Source organism: Berghia stephanieae, chromosome 12 (genome assembly GCF_034508935.2).
Source record: "Berghia stephanieae isolate SIO BIC M18660-M18661 chromosome 12, UCSD_Bste_1.3, whole genome shotgun sequence".
Lineage (NCBI taxonomy): Eukaryota > Metazoa > Mollusca > Gastropoda > Nudibranchia > Aeolidiidae > Berghia > Berghia stephanieae.
In genome coordinates this window covers 16,282,811-16,303,330 of record NC_088371.1, presented here as the reverse complement: position 1 = coordinate 16,303,330, position 20,520 = coordinate 16,282,811, and the positions used below count along the sequence as shown (strand labels likewise).

Here is a 20,520-nt window from a genome sequence, read left to right as displayed (position 1 = left end):
TCGTTTTATATTATTCATTTGTATTTCTTTAAGATTCGAACATTGTAAACTTAACTTGCTGTGCACTTATTTATGTGACATTTTCTCAAAATAGTATTAATGGCCAGGTACTCATTTTACAGCAGTCATTAGGTAGCTGGGTCTGTTAGATCTGGTGGAAAGTACTTTTGGATAGACTAGCATCCTATCCAAAGGGTAGAATGCAATTGCTATTGTCCTTTTCACGCTATAGAAACCAGGATAAACTCCGGCTCCATGAGTTTGGTGAGAGAATGTGAGTGAAGAGCCTTTTCCACGGACTGAAATATGTGCTGCAGTATTGTTTTACGTACAATGCATGCCACCTGTAAAGGTATACCTCATTTCATACTGGCACTCGTATAATACCCATCAATACCTGTTTCAGGAATATGTTTATTGCTGAGTTAAGTAGGTTTATGTGTGTAAAGGGTCATACCCAAAAGAAGGTCTGGGTGGGGGTCGTCTTACCTCCATGGTGGGTGGAGAGGTCACTTTGTTGTGTTTTCTTTTATCCCTCTTTATCTGTGTTCCCTATCTGTGTTGCTCTCTGTGTTTTGTTCTGAATTGAAATTGCTTTTTTTTTTTCCGGGCCGGGTTCCTTAAGTTATTGAGAGGGAAACGTATGGTTCCTTGTTTTGAGAGACGATACTTTTCTCTTTGTAAATCATCTCTATGTTGTGGACTAGTTTTTAGTTTTTAATACATTAGGCCTTTAACTTTATAAACATTTGAGTGCGTCTTTCATAGCAGCCTGAAGTGCTGAAGCAGAGCTCGAATCTGGGACCTTTCGGATCAGAGTGCAATGCCTTAACCACTTCGCCCCTCCTTTAAGGTAATGTCAAAATAGGCACAGGTTATGAGAACCCCTGTTCCCTATTTGAACTAATTCCCTTTGACATTTCTTTGGTGCTTTTATCTTCAGATTTGAAACTTTTCCCCAATCATCATCCCGTTTACTGGCATCGAGCTAGTGAATGTTTTATCTAAGCACAAGCCTTCAAATAGACCTGTAAATGAGCTCTATAAAAATTGACTGAAACCCTTCGACAAACTGAAGATTCAATTATTTTTTAAAAAATAAGGGCATCATTGGAGAGCTGAGTGATAAATAAAATATATTAAAATAGTGGGTGTTATTTCTTACTGGAAGTATGACTGCCATAATTTGATGTAGAAGGAATGCTAAATAAGCATGTCATTCATATAGGTAAAGATGACTTCATCAAATTCATATTCCTGCCTCTGGAATTTTTTTGACATAGAAAAATAATCACCATTATCATCTTTAACTTCTAGTGCCATGACCAAGTGAATTTATTCCTCACATCTTTATAGATGCTCGACAAGTCTGAACTGCGATCCACGAACAGCTCAGCCATTGTGAGAACATTAGAATAATGTAGCAATGAGCAAACTTGATTTTCAATCAGTAAATGACAGAAGAAAAAAAACTTAAATAAATATGACTTCAGGCCAATACACTGAATTATTAAGTAGAAGTGAATTATCAAGAAGAAACTTCGGCAGGCGTAGCGGAAAAATTCAAAGAATCGAAATGAAGGTAAATCGCCACAAAACAGCAAGCTCGCTTGGGCTTGAGCAAAACAATGGCAGAAAACGTCCTGATTTGCACGGGAATTAATTAAGCTACTTACCATTGTTCCTTATAATCAGGTACTCAATCAGTGAAGAAACGGTCAACCAGTTTGTTTACAACGTGAGGCAATCGAAATGTGCTTGTAGCAATCTATCCTAACTTCCGATTTGAAGGTGTCTACATAACGGACTTACGGCATTCGCAATTTACTTTATCATAGTATTGAGACTCGCCAGGTAAATGTGGTCAATTTTGGCTTAGATGAAACAGTGAAATTTATCACTCGGTGGCTGTTAAAATTGGCTACAGTTGGGATCACGACGGGTTTGGAAAGTGAAAAAATAATTTAACAAAGGATGTGTGAAAATACCCAGGGAAGTGTTCAGACACGTCTTTTATAAAAAGCGTCGCTTAGTCTTGGCAATATATACATCGATAATATAAACGGTCCCCATGAGCTATGCGTAGCGCTGCGGAACACTCCTAATTACTTTACGGTCATGGACTACGATTTGTGAATTCTTTCTTTCTTTATTTATTTATTCCTTTCTTTCCTTTTTTTAAATATTTGAATTTGACAAATTGACTGATTTCAGTTAATTGACTGAGAATTTACAGGTCTAAAGAGTAATACCTATGTGGTTCGCTCGGACAGTCAAAGTCAAAGGGGGCGTAGTTATGTTCTCTTCGCCTGCAGGTTTATTATAAAAAAGCAAAATATTTAGCACTGTATCTCAAGGAACTAACATAGACTGTCACCCTCCAGGCAACCGACTTCAACCAGAACATAGGCAAAATCATTTCAGATCAAGAAGAGAAAATCGAGCAGATGTGCAGCATGGCTAATTGGATACAGGTGAGACAGTGGCTGGATAAGGCACTGCACTGACCATCAGATGGCCCTGGGTTAAGCCCAGCTAACCGTGTCTCATTTTGTGCTTGAGCAAGAAACTTAGCCTCTATGGACTAGTTCATTTAATGGTTAACGTTATTTTTAACGGTTTTATGGCGCTAGCGACACATTCATTAAGGTCATATGTGCACCAGCTAAAAGGAAGAAAATGAGATTCTAGATTTACAATTAAAATTGCCCTGCAATACTGCAATGAAAAAGAAAGACAAAGGGGACTGGTTCAAATAGGAAACAAAAATAGATTCCACGAGAATGTTTGTTTTTGTTTTTAAGGGTTTTACGGTGCTTGCAACACATTAAGGTCATATCAGCGCCAGTGAAAAGGAATAAAATGGGAAAGTAAAAAGTTATAGAATTACAATTAAAGCATCCAAGAATAAGGCAGACAAAGGATCCCCTAAAAGTCTCATCCAGACACAGGCACAGGCCCCCACTAAAAGGAATACACTAAAATGTTGACAACGCATATATAATACATAAACAAAACATAATACAGTGCATAACAGAGATAATCTACAATTTAAAAAAATATCATCTCCCAAAACTAACTATACATTTGACTGTTTCCCTCTCAGCCAGGACAAAACCAAGTAATCTCATTCCAAGACAAAGACAATAAGCATGTTGGAAAACAGACATAGGGGATAGAAGACACAGTATGTACCTCCCTGCCCACTATGAGAGGTCAGGAACCCCACCCAGGTTCCACGAGAATACCATCAGAGTTCTTAGTTTGAGATAACTTAACAAGCCTCATCCAGACACAAGCACTGGATCCCACTGAGAGGAAGACACTTAAAATACATTTAAAACACAAAATAAGTACTCAACGGGGAGATGATTTGCAAGGGGGAAAAATATCATCTCCCACTTATACTATACGTGTGACTGTTTCCTTCCCAGCCAAGGACTATGGCCAGAGCTGGGGCAAAACCAAGTAATCTCATTCTCATTTCAAGATAAAGAGAGAAAGCAACTTGGAAAAGGAAATGCATAAGAGACAGAGCAAAAGTGACCTACCTGCCCACCGTGGGAGGCCAAAAGACCCCACCCAGTCAATATTTGGTTATCTTTTTTTTCTTTTTCTTGAGAGAGAGAAATCATCACCCCCCCCCCCCCCCCCCCCCCCCCCCCCCCAACCCTCTCATAGTGTAAAGTAAAAAAAAAAAAAAATTAAAATTAAAGGGATAAATTACAAGCTAGAAAGAATGCAGGGCCTTCCTGATCAACAACTTGTTTGTTTGTTTTAAAGGGTTTTACGGCGCTTGCAGCACATTTAGGTCATATCAGCGCCAGTAAAAAGGAAGAAAATGGGAAAGTAAAAAGTTCTAGAGTTACAATTAAAGCACCCAAGAAAAGGTAAGACAAAGGGGAATTGCTTCGAATAGGAAACAGATGTAGCTTCCAAGAGCACACTATCAAAGTACTTAGTTTGAGATCACCTAAAAGTCTCATCCAGACACAAGCTAAGGTCCCCACTAAAAGGAACACACTCAAATGTTTACAAATTATAAATAACACGTAAATAAATCACAATACAGCTCATAACAGAGAGATGATTTGCAAGGAAAAAAATATAATCTCCCAAAACTAACTGTACATATGACTGTTTCCCTCTCAGCCAGGGATATCCGACCAGGGCCAGGACAAAACCAAATAATCTCATTCCAAGACAAAGACAGAAAGCAAGTTGGAAAACAGATATAGGGGGATAGAAGACACAGTAAGTACCTCCCTGCCCACTATGGGAGGTCAGGAACCCCACCCAGGATCAACAACTTCACCAACATCCAGCGAAACTTGTAAAATGAAACGAGGAAATAATTGAAATTGAACACTGTTACTGTGATGTAAAATTTGTATCATGGTTTTAGTTTCATTGTGTTGAAATAAACATTGCAAGCTGATATTCAAGTTCAAGTCACAGACCACAATAAAAATAATATTAATGACGATGATAGTGATGATGATGATAAAATAATGAATTCAAAACAGGAAGCAAAGCAACTAAAATATAGCTGTAAATAATGTTAACAAAATTAGATATTTATGAGAGGAATAAGAACTTCTAGTTGAATGTATAAAATAACGGAAGTGACACAATGCAGCAAATATATATATATATATATATATATATATATATATATATATATATATATATATATATATATATATATATGTATATATATACAGTAGAATTACTTTAAACCGAAATTTTGGGGACCTTCTAAACCATTTCGGTTTAAAGACATTTTGGTTTAAAGCAAGTTCCCGTTTTGCGATGTTTTTCAAGGGTAGTAACGATTTAAGAAATTTGCTCATTTAATCGCATCATGGGTTTCCCGTTAAATGTAGTGGTTGAATAAAATCATAATTTTTTTTTTTATGTTAGTATTATTTTTTTGGGGGGTGTGTTTTTAAAATATTTTTGGGAGTTTTCGTTTTCAATTCAAAATTGTTGAAAGAGTTGAGGTCGGGATGCCGTGTTTTTTACATATCTCCGTCTTAGTCAACTTTTTTTTCATCGACTTCACATAGCATTTTAATTTTAAACTCCAACGCGTAAGCACAATGCTTTCTTTTAGACATCTTTTAGTAAAATGCAAAGCTAAAATAAGATCGAAAGTTCTTGTGCGATAATTGATAATGAATGATGCGCAGCTACTCAGAGGTGAAGTGAAATGGAAATGAAAAGGCGTGTCAATGCTAAGCTGTCTACTACACACCTCTCTGTTGTTGAAAAGCCATTAGGTTCAAAGGCCTAATTACATAGACCCCCCCCCCCTCTCTCTCTCTCACACATTCAATCAAAGTGGAAATGAAATGGCATGTCAATGGTAAGTTGTCCCCCCCCCCCCCCCCCCCCCCCCCCCCTCCTTATTGTCGTGTTGAAAATCCAGTCAGTTCCAAAGCATCAACACACATCTACACCCCAACTCCCCTCTTTCCTCATTTTTCGCCTGCCAGTCACCCGTTGTCTTCCTTTTCCAGTCTGCGATCGTGGTGCTGGCCGAACCCAAGTGCAGTGATTGAAGTGTTTGCCTAACCCCCACCCCTCACCCTCATCTTATACTTCCGCTCTTTGTTTTAATATCGCCGGGCATTATTATGTGGGGCCACCTTCCCGAATTTTTGAAGAAGAATAGAGAGAGAGAAAGGAAAGGTGCTCTCAAGTTGTTTCGGTTTAAAGAAAGTCCTTCTTAGAAGTATTTCGGTTCATCGTAAGAATTAGTACAAAGATAATGAAGAAACTAGTACAATTTATTAAATTCTTTGCGGTTTATGGTATTTTTCGGTTTAGCTTCTTTCGGTTAACGTAATTTTACTGTGTATATATATATATATATATATATATATATATATATATATATATATATATATATATATATATATATATATATATATATATATATATATATATATATAAGACTCATCTAGTGTATATAAAATAATAGCAAATAAAAAATTAAAAAACCATACTGTTATAGAGTAAGTGACGAGATAATACAAAATGACTATAGGTATCAAATCTCTAAAACAACAAAAATTCTTCTGTAAAGCTATGAGCAGCCATATTAGTAATCTTTGTTACAGGTATTAACACAACATTGACTTTCTCCCTACCAGTACCAACCAAGGGCAGGACAAGCAAAGTAATCTCACTCCAAGACAAAGATAGAAATTAGCTCGGAAAACAAATGAAAGGGGGGGGGGGGGGGGGGGGAGTGGGTGTGTAGAGGACACAGCAGGTGACCTCCATGGGAGGTCAAACCAAACCCCACCCTAGATGCCATTTTCTATGGCATCCAACATGCTAATTCCTTTTACACACGCATGTAAAAAAGGTCCATCAAGTATCAATAGGTACCAGATTTCTGAGAGATTTCGTCAATTCAGCCGTTTAGAGACAGATGAACGACTCCTCTTCAATTCAAATTCAAAACATCACAATTAAAAGTATTGTTGGACAAAGTGTGAGTTGATTTTACTCATTATATACATATATATAAGTATAAAATAATAATAATAATAATAATAATAATAATAATAATAATAATAAATAATAATAATAATAATAATAATAACAATAATAATAATAATAAAATAATAATAATAATAATAATAATAATAATGACGATCATGATGATAGCAATGCATTTGAAACAACTAAATCTTTTAGTGCATGACAAAGTGAAAAATTTCAAAAGTGCTGACTATTTCAAAACGATTTTTCAACATCTCGGCTTCAATTTCACAGCAAGCCTTAGTAAAATAAATGTAAGTCATCAATAGTGTTAAGAACATGTAAAATATGTGTATATCATCCAGTAAATTGAGACAACATCATGAAATTTAAATAACATGACAATAAGAAATACAGAGAAAAAGAAGACGTTTACACACTTAGAACCATTGTCATAAACTGACAAAACATCCTTTTCGCTTTTTTGACCAGAAATTTTTTTACTTTATTAATTAGAAATAGAAAGACTATTATGATTATTTTATTAATTTAACCTAAGGCTTCCCGTGGAGTCCCAGGTTTGAGAATTGGTGACACTTTGGTCGACATCTTAATCAGTCTCGGTAATTGGAGTTAAAGTTCACCGGCTAAAATGCTCAAAAACGTGTTTTGTCAATTAAACAAAACAAAAAAAAAAAAGTTTTTTTTTTAAATAAAAAAATTATCACCATTGAAGTTAGAAGAGGCATTTGTTCACAAACAATACAGTATTTTAAGGCAAAAATTATGTTGTGTTGACTTTCTACAAATTGTTCATTCAAACGTCAAGACAAAATTTAAAAAAAAGAATCAATCATCAAATCACTGTTATATATATAGAACCGAGATGACGTTTAAACCAGCCTTGCAGCTTGTAAGGACAGAGTTCTGAACATATCTGGCAGTGTAAGGAGTTGGTGGTATAATAATAATAATAACAATAATAATAATAGTAATAATAATAATAATAATAATAATAATAATAATAATAATAATAATAATAATAATAATAATAATAATAATAATAATAAGAAGAAGAAGAAGAAGAAGAATAATAATAATACAAGGGTGTTCTAAAATGCCTTACCCTGTACCTCAACAAACTCAAAGCAGTTCCATCGTTTCATGCTTGTCATAAAGTTGGTGATAACGAGGTTAGTGGCATGGTAAAGACTAGCAATATGCATGTAAATCTATTAACATAAATAAAAAACAAAACAAAAATAAAACACTGAACCGACATTAACCTTTATATATCTAAATCACGAGTCAATTTTCAGCTGATCCAGCAGCCTTATATATATATATACAACATCCAAACATGTTTAATTTTAAAATTAATCTCATCAAAGTAGAATATGTGTAAGGAATGTGGAACAATTGCTCAAAAAAATCAAGTAAACTTTGTAGCTTTTTTTCTTTTTCTTCATTAACATATACATCAATATTACCAAAAATTCAAAATAAAAAAATCATAAAATCTAATCCTGATAAAATTGTAAATTATTCATGGTAAGATAAAGGAGTACAAATCTGTATGAACATTAAAAAAAACAAACCAAAAAAATAATCAAAACCAAAGCAAGCAATTATCAAAACCACACTTATGTCAGTCTATCACATGACAGAAACAAAATGGAAATAATAATTTTAAAAGCTTGATCACCTGATCAGAAAAGAGGTGTGCGTGTGACCTATTATGTCAAAATGGATTTTTTGTATGTCAAGGTGAACATCGTGACAAAAAGTTGAATTTTAAGCTTAACTTAAATAATTTGAGTTAAAAGTTAGAAATGCCTTCACAGAAGACAAAGAGTTTTGATCCTTCTACTAAAACAAAACAAAACAAAACAAGCAAAAAATCCCCCAAAAAACAACACACACACACAAAAACATTTAAAAAATCAATTTTCTACATCGGATCATTTCGACCATTATTGACTAAATTCTCTTAACTCAGTTCGTTCCGACATAATACCAGACTGGCATGATGGGTCACATATTGGCCAAAGGTAAAGAGGTGATGTAATGTAAGCAACTCATTAAACGGTGAGACTGGATTTCTTTCACACCTCAACACCTCCCGCAGGCCTATAAACATTTTCATAGACAGACCAGATAACCAGCCTTCCACATGCAGGTTATAAAAAATGTGTATAATTTTTATCAAAAAATCAAAATTTCACTGGAGTAAAAAAAAAAACAACCTTAATCTGAATTAAACCCAAAATGTATAATTTCTAACTGCATTTATAATGATTCTCACTTAATAATGCATTCATTAATATTGAGGTTGTACAGCCCTTGGGAGAAGCAAAAAGGATCCAAGCATAAAATCCGATGCTGTTTGTTTTTGTTTTTAAGGGTTTTACAGCGCTTGCAACACATTTAGGTCATATCAGCGCCAGTAAAGAGGGATAATATGGGATAGCCAAAAGTTCTAGAATTACAATTAAAGCACCCAAGAAAAGGTAGTGCTAAGGGGAATGGTAAAAATAGGCAATTGGTGTAGATTCCAAGGGCATACCATCAATGTATGTACTTAGTTTGAGATCACCTAAAAGTCTCATCCAGACGCGAGCAAATGCTTACATTATAAATTCAAAACAACAAATATAATAATAATACATAACAGAGAGATGATTTATAAGGACAAAAATATCATCTCCCAAAATAATAACTATACATTTGACTGTTTCCCTCTCACCCAGGGTATCCAGCCAGGACAAAACCAAATAATCTCATTCCAAGACGAAGACTGAAAGCTAGTTGGAAAACATATAGGGGGATAGAAGACACAGTAAGTACCTCCCTGCCCACTATGAGACGTCAGAATCCGATGCTCATGACAGATAAAGATAAAATTTAGTCATCCCAGCTTCAGCAAATCGTATTGCAAAGCATGCTAAAATCCAGCGGGTACTTTAACTTTTTCATTGATCTATTTTTTGAGCAAAATTGATTTCTTTTTCATAAATTTTTCCGTAAAGATTCAAACTTGGTAAAAAATACAAACAAAAAAAAAACTTGACCAAATTTTACCCCCCCCCCCTGCCCCCTGATGAGCTGTTTATACCGATTGAATCTATATAAGCAGCAGGTCTGCATGCAACCTGAACTCTAAGCAGCATTTCTATTACGATTGAAAACAAGAGTATATGTCAGGTAAACACAAAATCACATTTCAAAACTTAAGAACACCCAAAAATCCCCTAACCCCCCCCCCCCCCCCTCCCCTTTTATGCAACAAACCAATATTTTAATACAATTTCAATTTCAAACAGTACCAATCATCCATTCAGCCCTTTTAATTTTGTAAAAAAATATCATTTAATCATCAGTTACTGGCAATAGTCTGTACTCAGATACAACTGAGCAGAGTGGATCTGTTTCACAACAGTACAAATCATCCATTCATTATATTATTTAGTCATCCGTTACTGGCAATAGTCTGTACTCAGATACAACTGAGAAGAGTGGATCTGTTTCACACAGAAAAATTGGAAAATGGTAGGCAACACGTGATCGTGAAAATACTAATGAGAGAGTGAAAATGGAATGGAGAGGCTTCGTATAAGAACAATACAGACAATGAACATTTCGGGTACAAACCCTTCGTCAGCACAACAATGCACAAATTAATGTGGAAAACGAATAAAAATAAAATGCAAAATAACTTGTCTGTACTCAATGGTGGTTGCAGTATGAATGAAACTTTAGCGTCGCATGGATAGTGAGTATGGTGTCCCTGGGGAGTGATCGGGGTGATAAGAGAGGTCAGCATGTGATGGAAGTACCGTTTCACAACAGTACAAATCATCCATTCACCCCTTGCTTCTGTAAAAACAGTCTTTAATCATTACTTACTGACAAACAATCTGTACTCGTATACAAATGAGCCGAGTGTGTCTGTGTATGTGTCAAGTGCCTTACCACTACAATAATATGATGTCAGTGCCAGACACTTGCAACTATTGTCACCCATCAATCAAGCCACTGATTACACTCCATGAGGCTTAACTTTGTGACAAAGCCATAAAACATTCCACTCAAACCTTGACTCCATATTCATGCCTGTCAAAAGTTAATCCCAAAAGTTAAATCAGCACCATTTTAAAGGGAAGACGATATGATAATCAAATGACTACAGACCTAAAATTTAAATAGAAGTAAATCCAAAAAGCGATCTAACCTTGTGCCAAGTTTGAGACAGCACAGTTAAAGACTAGACTAACAACCTCCATCAAGCGGAACACACTAAAATGATTATGATGTATCAAAAGGCTAAACATAATATGATTCGTATATTATGACAAAGTAAAACATTTTCTATATCCAGAATAAATAGGGAATACAGGATAACAACTTGCATTGATACTTATCACACACTAAAATGATTATGATGTATCAAAAGGCTAAACATAATATGATTCGTATATTATGACAAAGTAAAACATTTTCTAGATTCAGAATAAAGAGGGAATACAGGAGTACAACTTACTTATCACATGGAAGTAATACAAAATTAAAAATGAAATTACATTCAACTAATGATGGCCATAATAAACGATATAATGAAATCATAAAAAAAGTGCATTAAATTAATCAGTCTGTAAATTTTTGACGAAGTCAACAAAGACTAAATTCTATTTTTTTTTTTTTACATGGGTAATCTTTCTCTGTCATCGTCAACTCTCTGAACACTCAAAACAGAAACAAGCAAAATTTATGTCATCTTATTTTATAAAATATTCTTATCTCAAAAAAAAAAGAACAGTGCAAATGACTACAAACTCTCAAGTAGATATTTCTTCTAACTTTACAATTTTGGTGCTATCTTAAAAACCTTTCTCTATATGAAGTTGTGTTAAAAGGGTATTTTATGTCATCAGTGTTGCAAAATCATGAGTTATTCCATTATCATGATAATTCACAAAGGATACATTTTAAAAATGAACGTATAGAGAGTTTTCAGTTGAGTCAACTCTAGGTCTCCTCAAACCGTGTTAGGTCAACCAATTTAAGACAACTGAAAGACTTACTGTGATATTTTGAAAGAGGACATTTTAAACTTGGGGCAGCATGGCTCAGCTGTATGGTCTTTGCTTCGTACCCGGAGGTACTGAGTTGATCACCTGCTGCTGTGCTGCATGGCCTTGAGCAAGTCACCTCGACCTATCTCAATTTGTGGCGCTGCACTGTGGCTGACACCTGGGTTATTCCAGTCTTCCTTTGGAATAGACCCCAGAGAAAAATTTCCCCTATGGGATGAATAAAGGGAATTTTATTTGTTTAAATTTAAAAAAAATTTTTAATAGTACACAAAACCAATTAGAATTGAAGGCAAATCTTTCATTGGTCTTGAGTGTGGTGTTGACTCAAGTGAAAAAAAAAAAAAAATCGATTAATTCTCAACGCCATTAATTCTGTCTTTTGATCACTTGGGACATGAAAATGATCTTTTATCGCAGCTTCATATATTTTCCTTATTGAAAAGACATAAAATATCTGGTAGGAGGGTCTTTTTCTTTAAAATTTTTTTGGTGTGATTTTCTTTGTATTTCTAAATATGATATTTTACAAAAAGTCTGACAAAATTTTGCCTATTAATGTATAATTTTTTTCTGAGCGCAACTGAGATCTGGAATCTTATGTATAATATTATGTAATAATATCACATTTTGATTATCAAGACACACACACACACATAAACAAACATATGCAAGTAAAATGTTCTCTCAAATGCTTTCACGGTACACAAACATTTTAAACAATAAGTGCATAACATGAATATAATTTAATACTGAGAGCTTTCCTCAGTTGAAGAAATACACAAAAAGAGTGCTGTAAATGCACTAAGGGTAAGAGCTATTCATTTCGGAAAGCTTAGACGTCCAAGTGTGCAAGACACATTTTTCACCAACAGGATAATGTCCAAAAATGTGTAAAATGTCCAAATTGATGATGATGACAATGACTGATGATACCCTCTTGTGTTGTTAAACTATGGAATTCGATTAATCTTTCTTTCAAAAGATATTTCATTTCTCAGTATTAGAAATTTAAGAAAAATTGCTCATCATCACCCAAATACATTAAGTAAACTAGGAAATCTTGCTACAGCCTAATTCCCTAATAACTAAAGAGCCTTTGCTTTTATTTTTAAATTTCAAATTTACCACATTTTTGGTTGATTGGCAAAAACAAAAGAAGACAGAAACCCTTCCAATAGTTCAGTGATTATGTAAAAGCACTTGACTTTATCTATCACCATGATGCAATATATAGTTTTGTTACAGAGTTACTGGTACAAAAACTCAAAGTAAGATTGCAGAGGGAAAAAATACATCAAATTCCTCATAATATATACATAAATCATAAGTCGAAAGGGCAAAATAACAATATTTTTATCCAGCAAACTTCTCTATGTTTACAACAAACTTCCTGTAAATTTCTCCAACAGCTTTTGCATAATTATAATAATTTAACCTATTCTGCAATAAGTTGACACTGTCTCATCAATGTCAAGGCTCCTCTAAAGTCATACCATGGAACGAGGTATTAAAGGTAAACACCACCTTACCATCCACAACCTTCTCTTCTAGAACTGTGTTTGTATGCTTATCTCTGATAGTCCTTTTAACGTATGGGTAAACATGACGTAAATACTTACAAGGTAAGTGAATACGTTGCTCATATGGCACCATCTGCCTCTCCCTTCGTAGGAAAGTTCTTGAATAACAGTCGTAACTAACTTTACCATATAAATAGTCCAAAGTTGGTCCTGTCTTGTAAGGCACCATGATAGGCCAGTTCTCAAACACACCTTTGACTGGTGGTAGGGCGTATTTGGTAGGGATGATAACATCCTCTTTCATCCAAATAGTTAACGGCCATACATGGTCAGAGTCGTACTTGTATGGGAATAAATCGACAAACGGGAATTTGATGAACGACTCACCAAGCCACAGCTCAGAGTCTTTGTGAAAGAGTTTCCACATGTAATCTGAACCTATATCAAGTTCAATGTTTGGTAGACAAGACAATACTTTTTTGGCAAGCTTCCACTGAGAGACATCAAACAGGAAATCTGTATCGTCATCCCATGGGATAAGGCCCTGATGACGCCACTGGCCGATTAATGAGCCTTCCATTAAAAAATGCGTAACATTGAAGGCAATCAAAGCCTGTGAGACGGATATTGTAGTATACATCAACTCCTTCATTTCCTTGTCCGTTAAAGTAGGTTTGTACTTGTAGAGCTCATTTTGAAGGTGTTTTGGCATCGTTCTTGCAGCTCGCGCCGATCGTTCGTCCCACTTACTCATATCAAACACAGGCATCTCGTCAAACACTGGCATCTTCACTTTGGCTAGTTTTTGATGTACAAAATCACAAGATCCCTTGTATTGGCTACGATCCATTGAATAGAACAAGTCAACAAGATGAATGCGAGCAACCTTAGGGATTAAAATATAGTAATGAATGAACATAAAAAAATAATTTTCATTATGACAATCCAACAAATTTGTTCGAATACTTGAAACATCTAATTACTTATCAAATTAAGGATCAACAAGGATTCCATACAATGAACACATTGTTAAGTTGAACAATATACATGGTTTGACAAACGACAACTGCTGAGTCATCATCTTTTCATATTTTGACAAAGTATAAAGCATATTCTTTTTTCTCCTATTTTCAACAAAATAATTTTTAAAATTTTAAATCTATATTTTCATCTTCAAGATACATGATGCAAAAGCTACTTTACCTATAAATGTCATGACTTGAAGATGAGCAAAGAGAACGATTTATAATGGCTACCAATTAGTTAGAGCTATAATGATTATCCGCAGATAAAACATGAATGGGTGCTCAACGGATAAAACAGATCCGTCGAACGGATACTCATTTTTATTCGTGCAATGAATATTCATCATGAATGAATCATTAAATCACTGATCCACTGATCATTCAGCTAATTGAGTCGGGTTGCATTGCATCGTGTGATGACGTAGACCTAGATGCTGTTGGCGACACTGATGTCGTTGTGGCGGAGTCATAAAAGGGTTATCTTGTTGCTTACAGCTGCCAATTGTAGTATTTTGAAAAATAAAAATTAGATTTAAATATTTAATGACCATTTATTATATGATCGCATTTCCATAGATGTGTATTACTTTGAAAAATTTCAAGTTGGCATTCTCCCAACTCTCACTTGTATTATCATTATTATTATTATCCTATCCCAATGAGCAGTCTATGCTTCCAACCGTTACTATATTACCATTACTAGATTATTTGATGAGTATCCGTTTATCCGGTCAGTAAATGTACAAATAAGATTCAAGTCTACAATTAGCAACTTAAAACCTGTTTTGTTGTCAGACATACATCATTCCTTAGCTTTTGTATATGTCAAAATACAATAAAACATTACAACTACAATAGAATGGGCCACTTTTTGCTTAATTTCATATTTTCATAGTCTTGTCAATTTTCTCATTGTTGTATCTTTTGGACAAAATTGCAATGTCATACAGGTTGGCAAGCCTGCAATTCTAAGCAACAAGTGCGTGTGTTCAGGACATAGTGAGTCTGGACTGATTGGTCATATAGTCATTACATAGGATACAGATGAAATTGAAAATGAAATTACGCCCTTTCGCGACGGCATCATAAGATCCCGCCACCAAGGCATTCCATGAAGGAATATAGATAATCCACCTCACAGGATGTCTGATGTCAACATGAATCAGGGGGTAACTTTGTCTGATTTGGGTGACTGTCAAACTGGATCACATAACCATTTATACACTGTATAACAAAAACGTTGGAAGTATACTTCTTCCAAATCTGTACATAATGCCTTGTATGCCCCCCCTAGTGGGAATTCAACATTTAATAATCTTACCCTTTCTATTTCCTGATTCCTTTCCCTCTCTTGTTATTGTGGGATTGGTTGTTTGTGTTGTATGACTGATTATTGTTGGACGCCTGGCTGTGGTTGTTGTAATGTGATCGTGTCTGGGCGTATATTTGTCCCCCTTCCCAACCTTTATTCCAAAATGGGTTTTTTTAACCTAAAAAAGGAAACCTTCTTCCCAGTTGCACAGTGTTATAGGGCTCGGTGCGGATTTTAGTGAGGCGTTGTGTTATTTCTTTGCGGCTCACATACATCTTTAATCTTTTCTGGCAGCTTTTCGCCAAACAAAAGGTTTTTAACAGGATAAGAGTCACTGCAAAGTTGTAAGGATTCTTCTTTCAGTTCTGCTTTATACATATATCAGCGACAGACATCCATTTGGTGAGATAAATGTGCAACTAATGCAATTGAGTCCACCAGATCGTTTGTGGCCTATTGAATGTCTGAGTCACCATTAGTGACTGTATGTAAAAAATCAAAAGCTCTGATTGCTGCGGTAAGGCCTTTAATAATTCCTGTTTGCACCTTTACTAAATGCGCATCTCTCACTATAGTTGGGTTGGCCATCATTTTTGTTATTTCTGAGTTACATTCCACAGCTTTTAGCCTTGGGCAATTTTGTGACATCTCGTACTTTGAGTACAAATTATCTTTCACGCCATTGTCCATTCCATTCTCTAAAATGTTCAATACTCCCGTGGGAATGTCATTATTAATTACTGGTCCTGCTGACACAATAGTGCCTGCAATCACTTAAAAATAATCAATTAAAGAGTTATCCTCCTTACTCGTCTCTTCCTCGTTTCTAGCTTCTGCTGATTCAATCATATATTTCTTCATTATTGTAGGTGTCATAAGCTGACTTTAGCTCCATAATCACAGGAATTAGCTTTGTTGTAAACAGTCCAATAAAACAAAAGGGTCGTGAACACAGTGCTTAAAATTCTGGTTCAAAATATCTAAATGACATCCTATCATCCATAACAAAAGTGTCAATAACACAAAATCTCGCTGATAAAATTTTAAAAGTAGAACACAGAGTTTAGTACAAAAATTCAAGTATAAAACGCAATATTATGAAATACATTGAGCATGGTGCAAAATTTTTTTTTTACGAATGCTTTCATTGCATACGAAACATACCTTCCAGGTACTCAACTCTCGAAATAAGTAAGGCCAACCAGGAACTAAGGCATTCCTCAATGGTGTCACAAACAAGATGACTAGCACAATTATGGCAATGACCTTTAACCTTGCTCCAATCTTGTTCTTAGTCCAGGCCAGTCTCATGTGATGGAAAATGGAACGACCCATTCTTGCGAGTTTGCCAAATCTTTCTTCTTCTTTGGTAATTTACTGGCTCTTTTTAACAACCAAAATGTGTGTGGCTTCAGTTAATGCATCTGATGATTTTCTTTTATAACCTGGTAACAATAAATAAATAAATAAATAAATAAATAAATAAATAAATAAATAGTAGCCTACTATCCATCGACTGCTTTATTGTTGGTTAATTTTATGTTTTTATTAATATTTTATTAACTTTACTTATTTCTGGAATGTGGATAAATGTTTAAAAGAGCAGAGTTTCAAAAAATTGTTGTGAATAAGACGAAAGCTCCTAGCGCTAGCATTTCTTTCAATTTGTATTTTCACCATGGACCTTTTGTCATGTGTTTATTAATTCAATTTGTAATCATATAGAAGCATTTTAAAAACTCTAGAACAAACCTTGATAGATTTGACAATTGTTTTGATTCTCCACCGCCATTTTGATTTGTGAAGTATGGAAAGGTAGTGTAAAGCAGTCCTAGTGTTTTTTTTTTCTATTAGGGTTAGCTCGAGGTCGGAGGATTTTTTTTCTATTAGGAATAGTTATAATTATTATAAGTCTTAGTAAAAGGTGATAGGGTGTTTTGTTTTTGTTTTGTTTTTAAGGGTTTTACGGCGCTTGCAACACATTTAGGTTATATCAGCGCCAGTAAAAAGGAAGAAAATGGTATAGTAAAAAGTTCTAGAATTACAATTAAAGCACCCAAGAAAAAGTAAGACAAAGGGGAACTGAGAACAAATGGGGATCAGATGTAGATTCCAAGAGCATACCACCAATGTACTTAGTTTGAAATCACCTACAAGTCTCATCCAGACACAAGCACAAAATCCAACAAAGAGGAACACACTCAAATGCGTACATTATACATTCAAAAAATAAAAATAATACATAACAGAGAGATGATTTACAAGGAAAAAAATATCATCTCCCAAAACAATAACTATGCATTTGACTGTTTCCCTCCCAGCTAGGATTCCGGCCAGTGCCAGGACAAAACCAAGTAATCTCATTCCGAGACAAAGACAGAAAGCAAGTTGGAAAACAGATATAAGGGGATAGAAGACACAGTATGTACCTCCCTGCCCGCTATGGGAGGTCAGGATCCCCACCCAGAGTGATAGGGTGTTTGAGTTTACTATTAGGGTTAGTTAAAGGTACTAGGCTTTATTTTTTCTTAGGGTTAGTTGAGGGAATATTTGAGTTGTTTCCCTTAGCACCAGGAGCTTTCGGAAGGCCTCCCAGCATTATCTATTTGTCAGTCACAACGTTCACAGAGTCGGTCTTGCTTGGGGAGACCTTACTTAAAGGTGATAGTGATATGGTGTTTTGTTTTCCTATTTATTAGGGTTAGTTAAAAATACTATGTTGTAATTTTTCTTAGGATTAGTTCAGGGAATATTTGGGTTATTTCCCTTAGCGCTAGGAGCTTTCGGAATGTCTCCCCTAGCTAATTGGTTGAGCCAAAGTCAAAGATTCTTCTTCTGATCTGAATCATAAACTTTTCTTCGAGTCTAAATGACTTTGTAAATGAAAGAAATGTACTCGATTAAAAGATCAAAGTGAAAAGTCTATTTAATTTGTCGGGAGGCCTTCCGAAAGCTCCTACATCCCCAGTATTCTTGCTCTACAGTAGGGGGTTTGGGAGGGGGAAAACATTTTTTATAATGTTCACTATACTATAGGGGGTTTGGGAGGGGGGAGACTTAAAAAAAAAAGTCCCCCCCCCCCCCCCCTCCCAAATCCGCTACTAGAACATTATAAAAAAACAAGAATACTGGGGATGTAGGAACTTTCGGAAGGCCTCCCAACTTGTCTTTACCATTTTGTTTTCAACATCAACAAATCAAACTCAATTGGTATGTGGGCTTGGCATCGGCGGACTGACACTGACACATGAATAAGAAGCCAGACAAGCCCAAGCCGAAGAGTTCTGCCTTGAGGAAAATTTCAAATTGTCTTAAATGTATGACATGGCTAAAAATATAAGATATACCACTCTATTTAATACTGACGACTGTACCTTATTTCTTTGCGCCGCATTGACAAGCAATCGAGATAATCTCGGCGATTCACAAGCCTACACAATAGGCTTCCATCTAGGTGAGCTCCATGGCTTCCATACAACCACAAATTTGTTTCCATAAGATTTCCGGTACGAATCCAGGAAGTTAACTGAAATTATCTTCCCAAGCAAATGAAACAAGTCAAATTAGCCAGGCCCACGCCTATTCTGAAAAAAAAAGTTCGCGAAATTAAAGATGGCAAAAGAAAATCAGCTGATCGTTAAAATAGTAACAGAAAAGTGGAAGTGCTCGGCAATGAATACAAGGAAGACATTTAAAACACCGTAAAAAAATAATAAAAATCACTTAATGTTATAATTACCATCCATAACAACCTGTCAAATTCACATATGTAAGTTGCCAAGCCAAAATTAATGATAAAATAATGAACACGATTTACAGGTGGTCCGTTGACAACACATGCATACGAGTACCAAAAATATTTTGTAAACAATGTAACACAATATAATGTATAAGTTTCAAAGCAAATGCAACCACAAATAACAATTTCATAAAACAAAACGCATATTTTATGCCCCCGATATTGAACGTGTAGTTAGTATGTATCGTACAAACAACATTCGTTTTGACAGGTAGTCGGGATTCTAGCGCCAGTTTTATTTGGGCAACCATGACTGGGCTTTCACTGAATGCACTTATAATAATAATAATAATAATAATAATAATAATAATAATAATAATAATAATAATAACAATAATAATAATAATAATAATAATAATAATAATAACAATAATAATAATAATAATAACATAATAATAATAATAATAATAATAATAATAATAATAATAATATATAATATATCATCATCATATCATACATAATAATAATAATAATAATAATAATAATAATAATAATAATAATAATAATAATAAATAATATAATAATGATGATGATGATGATGATGATGATGATGATGATGATGATGATGATGATGATGATGATGATGATGATGATGAATAATAATAATAATAATAATAATAATAATAATAATAATAATAATAATAATAATAATAATAATAATGATGATAAGTAGTTGAAAGGATATAGTCTTTGGTGTATATGTACAATATTTCTTATAATAAATGCTTCAAAACAAAGCAAAACTTATTTTTTTAAATGAATAAATGGAAAAAAAAATATATATTTGGGCATTATTATTATTATTATTATTATTATTATTATTAATTATTATTATTATTATTATTATTATTATTATTATTATTATTATTATTATTATTATTATTATTATTATTATTATTATTATTATTATCATTATTATTATTATTATTATCATTATCATTATTATTATTATTATTATTATTATTATTATTATTATTATTATTATATTATTATTATTATTATTATTATTTGTATTATATAATAATAATAATAATAATAATAATAATAATAATAATAATAATAATAATAATGATAATAATAATAATAATAATAATAATGGCGTTATTATTATTATTATTATTATTATTATTATTATTATTATTATTATTATTATTATTATTGTTATTATTATTATGAATATAATTAATAATAATAATAATAATAATAATAATAATAATAATAATAATAATAATAATAATAATAATAATAATAATAATAATAATGATAATGATAATAA

At 33.8% G+C, this 20,520-nt stretch overlaps 1 protein-coding gene across 1 annotated transcript; it reads right to left on the bottom strand.

Annotated features, from left to right (window-relative positions):
• Nucleotides 1–11,208: 11,208 nt before the first annotated feature.
• LOC144957477 (uncharacterized) lies at nt 11,209–18,994 on the bottom strand. The gene is made up of 3 exons (XM_078888763.1): nt 18,820–18,994; nt 16,610–16,890; nt 11,209–13,994 (listed from the first exon to the last, which is right to left on the bottom strand). The coding sequence occupies exons 2-3, from the start codon at nt 16,778–16,780 to the stop codon at nt 13,059–13,061; spliced, it is 1,107 nt and encodes a 368-aa protein (XP_078744889.1). The 5' UTR covers nt 16,781–16,890; nt 18,820–18,994; the 3' UTR covers nt 11,209–13,058.
• Nucleotides 18,995–20,520: the final 1,526 nt, after the last annotated feature.